Source organism: Ruditapes philippinarum, unplaced genomic scaffold (assembly GCF_026571515.1).
Source record: "Ruditapes philippinarum isolate M1 unplaced genomic scaffold, ASM2657151v2 ctg4727_1_1_1_1, whole genome shotgun sequence".
NCBI classification, from domain to species: Eukaryota; Metazoa; Mollusca; class Bivalvia; order Venerida; family Veneridae; genus Ruditapes; species Ruditapes philippinarum.
The window spans coordinates 1-10,314 of record NW_026867034.1 but is presented as its reverse complement, the minus strand read 5'-3'; the positions used below and the strand labels follow the sequence as shown (position 1 = coordinate 10,314).

The 10,314-nt window shown below is 33.6% G+C and overlaps 1 protein-coding gene across 1 annotated transcript; it reads left to right on the top strand.

Moving 5' to 3' along the window:
- The first annotated feature begins 1,943 nt into the window (after nucleotides 1-1,943).
- LOC132734577 (melanocortin receptor 5-like) lies at nucleotides 1,944-3,100 on the top strand. The gene has a single exon (XM_060721350.1). It carries the CDS (start codon nucleotides 1,970-1,972, stop codon nucleotides 3,098-3,100), a length of 1,131 nt encoding a protein of 376 aa, XP_060577333.1. The 5' UTR covers nucleotides 1,944-1,969.
- Nucleotides 3,101-10,314: the final 7,214 nt, after the last annotated feature.

The following is a 10,314-nucleotide window of genomic DNA, read 5'->3' as shown; positions in this document are numbered from 1 at the left end:
CCCCCTCTTCTTCGAAGTGGGGGCATAACAACTAATTGGTCAGCTCAGTGTGTCCTTTGTTTCTTCATCCAGTTACCATTTTTACCTGTCCAGTTTTTGTGGTTTCATGGACCACTACTTAATGCTAATACAAGAGCACTATGGCAGAGTTGCTTTTGTCTGTTAAAAATTCTAAAATGAAAAGCAACCATTTTGGTGATGCCTCTAAGTGGTTTCTTTATACAAGTTTGACTTACATAACAATCCCTTACGTGTGTCACAGGTGTTTTCCTCTGATCTTGACCTTTGACACTGAAACCCAATTCATATGTGTAACACAACATCTTTTCTTGTGATCTTGACCTTGAATTTTGACCTGAATTATGTTCACAATACCCAGTCACATTATTGTGAACATTTGTGATATAAACCTATTTTGTCTATACATACACGTAAACAAGACCTGATTTCTGCTTTTTTTTTTAATTGAACTTGGACTACCAAGTGTGACCTGGCTTGGCATTATAGCCATAGAAACCTGCATTATGCATTCAACATTGCCTCACAATGGTGAACATTAGATTTTGTGTCATGTCACATTAAAAGCCTTTCAAAAATGTTCAAGTTTTCCCCCATACCAAGCATTTTCCTCTGGTGACCTTGACCTTTTTTTTTATATTGACAGAGATTATGCTGGCAAGACACCTTTTCATGATTGTGACAAAATCCTAAATTGAAGACTATCACTAGTATCAGTGTCCATACAACACTTTCATAATATATCCAACCTTTGACCTCTAAGTCAGTGTAACCTTTACTGCCAGCACCGGAACATTGTGCATGATACAACCCTCTAAACAATGGTGAACATTTGTGCCATTAAAAACATTACAATCTCTCTAAATCTCTCCATGCATGTAGATGGCAATTCCATTGATCTTTTTAAACTAGTGTGTAACACATATGGAGATAAATCTGTTTTGGCTTAAACAAGTTTTCTTTTTAGATATTCTAAGACCATGGAAAGTCTAAATAACATTTGTTACGTAGATGGCAATCTATGTGTCAACCTTAGTATGTCTATAAGTAACCCTAAAATAGTCACCTTGAAGTGTATTTAAAAAGACGATCATTCATATTGGCTCTTTTATTTCAAAAAAGAAAAATCTTAAATAAAATAAATCATTTTGGAAAGCAAAATTTCTAGTAGCCAAGTTTCTGTCTACAAAACTGATATTTTGTGGACTTTTGAGCATACTTAGAAGGTGTTGTTTTTGTGTTTATTTTTCAATTTTGGAATTTTTATCAAGTTTATTATTCTCAAAGAATTTAAGTAGCATTATATCAAATCAGACAATTTTATGAAAGACAATGACTTCCCCACACGCCACCTGAAAACATCCTCATGTCTACCCAGACTTGCTTCATTGTAGCACCGTATTTATTGATTTTTTGTTTCAATGATCCAGATTCAAAGTTTAGTTTTTACAGGATTTATATTTAGTTTTATTCTGTAGGAAGCTATAACTTTATAGTTATACAATTTTGAATCAGTTTCTAGACCTTACCAGTACAAAGTAATAAGTGTAAAGTTTCTTGCTCAAGGAAACAATACATGTAGCTTGCTCTTGACAAGAGTTAGAACCAATGCAGCCAGAGATTTGTTTTATTCCTTCTCTGATGCATTTACCATTCATGAAAACAGTTCAATTTAGCAGTCAACAGTCTTGTCTTATAGGCTAGGCTGGCTCTGTAGCAGTTACAGTCTACAGCCTTTATCACGTGTAGAGACACTGGTCATATATCTACATTATAATTATAACATTCATACATTGTATAAATAAGCATCCTTACAAGCAGTATATTGTTACAGGCAATATTGTTATTAGTGGAGTTCATTGTAAATCATTAACTTTAATGTTTTATTTCAGATTTCATCAAAGATGTGCTCATGGTAAACATAATGAGTGTTTCCACATTATTGTCTACGATGACAGAAAACCGTCCAACCACTACCAGAACCTCTGCTGAGACTGTTCAACTCGCAAATTTCACCTACAACTACAACTTTTCAACAGATGATTATATTTACGAGGAACAAGGAATGTTTGACAGTCCATTCACAAGCATATATTTGATAATCTGCATCATTGGACTGCTCCTTAATATCATGTCAATAATTGCCATTGTAAATATCCCCAATGGTATGACGCCACATTCAAAACTGATAATCAGTCTAAATATATCCGACAGCCTCATTCTGATGGCAGCACTTGGTCACAATTTCTTGTACTTAACATCATGGGTTGCTTGTATGTCTATTATAAAACGTGCCTTGCGTGATATAGGGATTCTGGCGACACTTCTGAACCTACTCGCCATGGCAAGTGATCACTATCTTGCTATCATGAACCCGATGAACTACAGCAGGTTCATGAAAGGATTCCGCTGCTACTGTCTGATTCTACTAATCTGGATCACAAGTTTAATAATCGGATGTTCGGAGATTATTGCTGGCCAGATGACTGAAGTTAAATTTGATCTCCACCTATCTTTTTGCATGAAAATCTTCGTAGATGATTTTGATACAGAGATAATAGTTATCACCCTTGTTTTCATGGTTCTTACTGGCATTGTAATGTTCTACATGCATATTTACTTTGTTGCCAAGAACATCATTGCTCGTGACAGAATGCTCTACCATGACAACATGCACAATTATAAAGCTATTAAAGCAATGGTGCTTATCATCGGAACTTTCGTCATTTTCTGGACACCGATGGCCATATTCAAAATATACACACATTTCCATTCTGAGGACTACGAGCACCTTGTATTTGCTGACAACTTTCTGTTCCTAATGCTACTGCTGAATTCATTGGCTGACCCACTCATCTACGCCACGAGACTCCAAGAAGTACAAAAAGGTTACAAAGCATTGTTTTACAGATTTTTCCCAAGTCGTCGGTTCTCCGCTAACGAGGAAGACTTCCGCAACCAGAACAACATGATGTTCATGAGACGACAGGATACATTTCATACATTTCTAACGGATAAATCAGACAGTTCAAACCATGACCATTCTTACAGAAGGATTTCTAGAGATGAAATACAAGTCTGAGAAGTCTTTTAGCTCATGAAATTGTTAAAATACTAAATAAAATCTTCTAGTTGGAATACAAATAGAGGCAGTGTTCAATAAAGTAATGTGCATTATAAGAGCTGTCATTGAACAATACAATTTGAAACCTATTTCTTCATGCGTAGTGAAAATATCTCTATTCTGTGTAAAAGGAAAAAGCGACTTTTCATCCCAAGTTTGAACATGGAATGTCATTTTCAGAGCTATAAAACATAAAACAAAAACAACATAGTATTTATAATTAATTTCTTCTGATATGCTGTGTTTGTAGGTATAAAACATGCTTCCAATCACCTAGATCAAAGTTTATTACACATATTCAAATAGTTTCCACGTATAAGCCATTTAATTTGATATACAGTAGAACTTCTATGAGTCGAACTTCGATAAGTAGATTTTCTCGATGTGTCGAAGAAAAATGAAAGTCCCGACTTTTCCTCCTATATATTCCATATAAAAACCTATTTATGAGTCGAAATTTTATGTGTCGAATTTTTCGATGTGTCGAGGTTTTTTCGTGGTCCGTATAATGTAAATCTAGTGCAATTTACCACAAATAAGTCGAAGTCGTTGGATTGTTTTGACACCTTTGATCTCGAGACATTTTTAACACCTTATCTGGCTGCGAAGACGATTTCCAATAGGTGTTAATAACACAGCCGTGTGTTCAAACAGCCTTTGTTTGCGATAAAATGTGTGATAAAATAATTTAATCGTAACCATTTTAATTGCCGTAGTGGTATTTGACTAATTTCATTTGAAATCATCTTTGACCCGGTGTCGCGTGATAATAACACGCAAAATATTTACTATAAGCTGGTTTAGTTATCGCCCTTTCGTATTCATACGCCTTTTGTAACTCTTGGGTAGTCCAAATAATTAGCCGTGAAAAACGTTATTTAACATGCTATATTTATCATTGCAAAATGTAAATATCAGATTTTAATGATTGAAAAACATGAAATAGGTTTCGTTATAGATCTTATAATTAGGACTAGTCATGGGGTCGAAAATTTTGTCATGGAAATTGAGAGCGATCATGAGTCGAAGTCCCGATGTGTCGAAGTTTTTACGCAAGTACCTTCAACTTCGACTTACCGAAGTTCTACTGTATCATAAATAATTGGCATTTGATATAGAGAAACAAAATTAACCATCAATTACGGACCTAATGTGTGATATAAAATTATTATGAAGAAACAACAATCATTATAAATAAGTATTTTGTTATTTCAACATGTTAATTAAGCTTCATGATTGAAAAAGAAAATCATATAGAGATAGACAAAGACTATAGATTTTGTCAATACTTCCTCTATTGAAATATTGACACTATCAAAACCGACCTGCAGTTTACTTTTTACTTGCCATCTTTATGATCAAGTTAGAGTGATCAATGGACCACAGTAATTGTATTGTATGTAAATTAATAAATACCCACAATAAAACTGAAAGTCATTTCTCCCACTCTCTCTATAAAGATTTTTAAACACTTTTAAAGATGGAGACAACCTTGCTCTCCTATTATTTTTGTTATCTTGATAAATGCCCTTTATTATTCTACTGTTACAGAATAAATGCTATGATTTTCTTTTGTTCTGTTTACAGTTAGATGACAACCTTTCTATTTTCAGTATATGGACAGACCATTGCTTATAATAATCCCTGGTCCTCGCTTAATAACACTGCACAGTAAAATGAGGAAGCTAATTTAGCTGAAATTTATTTTAATGTACATTCATGTGTCCTATGGATGTTATTCATAATTCTGTTTGTCTGTTTGTTTGTTGTTGTAGTTTTAATTAATTAATATAGGTAAAAAACATGTATAATTTATGCTTTAATCTGATACTACATTACAGTACAGATATAATTTATGCTTTAATCTGATATTACTACAAACTATGTGTTACACTTTTATATGGAGGCATTATGTAACTTTTGTATTGAATTGTACTGTAATCGAGTACAGTAAGTCATTCCATTTGTAGGGTTTTTTTTTGTTTTTGTTTAAATTGTTGTTGTTTTTTTTCAATTAATATAAGTGCAGGTATAATTTATGCTTAAATACTACAATGTCTGCTATATTTGTGCTTTGATATGGAGGCCTTATACACTGCAAATAAAGATTTTGTATTGAATTGTACTGTAATCGAGTACAGTTAGTCATTCCGATTGAAAGTTTTTTGTTTTTGTTTATTTGTTGTTGTTATTTTTTTTTAAATTAAGTGTAGGTATGATTTATGCTTAAATACTACAAAAGATGTTTGCTATATGATTTTTTGTATAATATAGAAGCCTTATACATTGAAATAAAGATTTTATATTGAATTGTACTGTAATCTAGTACAGTAAATTATTCCAATTGTAAGAAGTTTTTTGTTTTTGTTTTTCTAAATGTAGTTCATGTATAATTTATGCTTAAAGGCTACAAATAAGTTTCCTGATGTTTGAAGCTATATTTTTGGTATTTTGGTATGGACGCCTAATATGTTGTAAAGAAAGTAATTGTATTTTATTGAACTGCACTGTATTTGATTAAAATAGGTCATTCCAAATGTTACTCTGTTTTTGTTAGTTATAATTTTTTTATGTAAAATATGTGTAAATTATGCTAAAATGCTTCAATGTTCCCTGAAGTTTGACTTTTTTTCTTTACTTTACTTTATGGACGCCTTATGTTGCAAAGAAAGTAATTGTATTTTATTGAACTGCACTGCATTTAATTATAATACATCATTAATTAATTTTTAAAATGTAATTTTGTTTGTTGTACTTTTATATATAATAAAAATTTTTATTATGCATAATTTTTGCTTAAATGCTACAAATAAATTTTTGTATTTTGGTAAGGAGGCCTTATGTTGAAAATAAAGTAATTGAATTGTATTGCACTGCATTCCATTACAACAAGCCATTCCAAAAGTATATTTATGTTTCTTTGTTATCTTTTTATGTAATTATATGTAAATTTATGCATAAATGTTACTATGGGTTTTTTGTTTGAAGCTACATGTATGTTATTTGTTTTTGTTGTTGTTTTTTTCAATAAGATGTTGTAAATAAAGAGATTGCATTTAATTGTCCTTCATTTGATTACAACTTATCATTCCAAACTCTGTTTGTTTCCGGAATTCAGAAGCTGTATTGTTTTTGTATTTTTTTGGACCAGCCAATAAATTATATAATTATTAAAACTCATCATAAACTTAAAAGGGTCTCTACTGCCTTCTAAAAGCAACTTATTTGGCTCTGGTCACATGTTTATGTAACTTTGTCAATATCAGTCATAGGAACTCTGGAACAGGACCGCATATTGCGGCGCATAAATCCGAATCCTTACCGGCTTTACATATTTTTTATCCGACCTTTGAATATCTTTTTATATTATGCGAGCGGGTGGTCTTTAATTATCTAATCTCAATTTAATATAATCTGCTTATTTAAAAATCAGTCATATTGACGGTATATTGGAACAAGGGTGCCATAGTCACAAAATACGCCCGTTTACGAAAAAGCTTTAGATGGAGATGGGGGCATTATGGATAAGTGTTATCTAGCAAGCAAGTTTTTATTCTTGGCACTGTGTTGTTAAATGAACCTTAAAACAAATCAATAGGGAAGATATGCACAGAATGTGTGACCTTGACCTTGGTCGCAGGGACCTGAATTTTATATGCACGGCACTCAGCCTCACAATGATGAACATTTGTGCCAAATTATATTGAAATCCCTCTATGCATGTAGAAGTTTTGCTCCAGACAAGTGTTTTTCTATGAGCTCTAACTGTGACCTTCACCTTTGACCTAGAGACTTGATTTATGTGCAGGGCACTACGTCTCATGGTGGTGAACAATTCTATAAAAGTAACATTAAAATTCCTCCATGCATGTAGAAAATATGCTCCGGACAACATCTGGATATTTAATCATCTCCAGTGACCTTGACCTTGCAAATATTAACCTAAATTAAATGTGTAACACCTGTAGTCATGATAGTTACCATTTGTGCTACAATCCATCAATAAATGATGACTAAATGGTCCCTATAACCATCTTCAAATTTTTATCTGAACTTTGACCTCTATGTGTAACCTTGACTTTGGTCGCAGGGATCTGAATTTTGCATGCGACACTCAGCCTCACAATGAAAAACATTTGTGCCAAGTTATATTGAAAACCCCCTATGAATGTAGAAGTTTTGCTCTGGACAAGCGTTTTTCAATGAGCTCTAAGTGTGACCTTGACCTTTGACCTGGAGACCTGGATCATGCATGGAGCAATACATATCATGGTGGTGAGCATTTCCATAAAGTATTATAAAAATTCTTCCATACATGTAGGAGATATGCTCCAGACAAAATCTGGATATTTCACCATCTTTAGTGACCTTGACCTTGCATATATTGACCTAAAGTACATGTGTCACAGCCGTAGTCATTATAATGACCATTTGTGTTACAATCCCTCAATAAATGATGATTAAATCGTCCCTATACACATCTTCATATTTTTATCTTTTTTTAAACGGGCGTATAAAAAGTACATGTAATTTAATAACTAAAAAATTCTGATTTAAGATTTTATTCTAGGGAAATACATTTCATTACAATTCTTAATCTTTGAATGAGCTGAACTGATATTTACTTGAAAATTAAAATATAATTAAATTTCTATGAGAAAGTATTTACATTTGATAAGGTAATTACTGTATGATCTTTATGAACAAATACCAAGTCTACAGAACACCATAGTTATCACAGTTAAGTATCTTGACCAATGAATGAAACATGTGTAAATAAATGTTACATTCTTTACAACATACTCAAGTCCAAGAAAGAGGATTATTTCATGCCCTTTGATTAAATTCTATTTTTAGAAAATAGATCAAGGGGAGTAATTGTGTAAGTCATTTATGAACAAAGTAATAACTTTGTTGTCTCCCTTTGATTAAATTCTATTTATAAAATCTGGATATTTCATCATCTTTAGTGACCTTGACCTTGTATATATTGACCTAAATTATATGTATCACAGCCATAGTCTTGATAATGACCATTTGTGTTACAATCCCTCAATAAATGATGACTAAATGGTCCATATACACATCTTCATATTTTTATCTGAACTTTGACCTCTAAGTGTGACCTTGACCTTGGCCCCAAGGACCTGAATCTTGCACGCGACACTCCGCCTCACAATGGTGAACATTTGTGCCAAGTAATATTGAAATCCCTCTATACATGTGGAAGTTTTGCTCCGGACAAGCATTTTTCAATGAGCTCTAAGTGTGACCTTGACCTTTGACCTAGAGACCTGGTTCATGTGCGCGACACTGCTCCTCATAGTGGTGAACATTTATATGAAGTTTCATTAAAATCCCTCCATACATGTAGGAGATATGCTCCGGACAAAATTGGACGCCGCCCGCCCGCCCGCCGCCAGGGGCGTTCCCATAATACGTCCCGTTTTTCAAACGGGCGTATAAAAAGAAAAGGAATGACATCCGCCATTTACCGCAACGTTCGGCATAAGTTATCCCCCTTGATATGCTTGATTTTTGTTTTAATCTTCCTAGTAATGAATACCAGATGAGTGCCTAAAATATTTATCTATGCATGGATCATGTTTTAATATTCCTTTTTTCAGTTAGGCAAAATCAGTTGGCCCATATTACTAAAGTGTCTGTTTTCTCTATGTGAACAAATCAAAACACAAATATGCCCGTTATAATGCTGCCTATACATGACAACACATGGTAAACAATAAACCGTTAACGTTATATCCGGACAATACCTGATAGTTGACAAAAATAACGGGTCAAAATTCTGATATATAGTATTCAATTGTAGCCAAAGGGGAAAAACTCAGGCCGAAAACGTTGCGGCGAATGGCGGATGTCACTCCATGTCTTTTTTTATAAACTGTAAAATTTGACCAGTTTTAAAAGAGACAGATTGGGTTCAATTGATAACATATTTTTTGAGGCCATATACTCGGATAATACTAAAAGATATTTAGATGTAGCAGAAACGTTTTTAAAAACCATTACACGATCGAAAATATGCGCCGCAATCTGGGGTCCCGTTCTCGAGTTCCTATGATATCAGTAACAATGCTTGTTCATTGTATAAACAAAGTAATAAGCAAGCTTAAGATAAGATGACACATACAAAACCTTTCAATCTCTTTACTTGTTGGTTGGTCAGGTATCAACCTGATAAGCCAATCTAAAATTCTAAGCTCAGGGACACTCATATCCTATGAACTGCCGTAAATACAAGACCAATCATTTTCATTAAACAAGAAGGCCATGATGGCCCTGAGGTCGCTCACCTGTATAGGCAGGGCCAATTTTAACCCAAGGGCTTTTATTTGAACAAACTTGGTAGACACCCATAAGAAGATGTTTCATGCTAAACATCTAAGCTCTAGATTAATGGGTTTTTTAAAAGAAGATTTTTTAAGTTTTTACTATACACATATAGTTAAAAACAATGACACCTGTGGGGCGGGGCCAGTTTTGACCCCAGGGCTTTTATTTGAACAAACTTTGTAGACACTTACTAGAAGATGTTTCATGCTCAATATCTGAACTCTAGCTATTTGGGTTTTTTCAAAGAAGATTTTTAAAGATCCCTAAACGCTCAAAATCATGTCTTTATTTCTTAAAATTGAATATACCATTGCAAAGAAGAGTATTTTTTATCATAATAGCCAAAATTTCAACGATAGATGTGGTCTCGTTACAACGATTCAACCCGATATATAAAGTCATATTTTATTTTCTTGTGGCCACAAAATAATCCATTTGAATGTCCCGCGATAAAGTCGGAAAAATACGGGCGTATACGAAGTTCGGTTCGGGCTTTCTCGGAAGCGTCACGTGTCCTCATGAATAATTAATGAGAAAATGGCTGAACAGAAACGAGGTCGACCTGCACTTAGCGATTCTGTGAAGAAAAAAAGAAAAAGAGAGCGTGCTAAAATGAAAGTATATGTGGGCCAGTATATTGCAGACTGGAACTGTTTGAAAGAGCGAATGGGATTTTCGCACGACTTTGAAGTTGCTCGCTATTTGCTGGAGTTTGAAAAGTAGGTCGCACATTTTGCCGATTTGTTGTTGTTGTTTTTTGGAATCTGTATTTTCTCTTTACGTCAATAACAACGATGAATCTTTTTTTCGATTCGTTG

What these genes read in the sequence shown, in the direction of transcription:
- LOC132734577 (XM_060721350.1), top strand. Translation starts at nt 1,970, where the DNA reads ATGACAGAAAACCGTCCAACCACTACCAGAACCTCTGCTGAGACTGTT.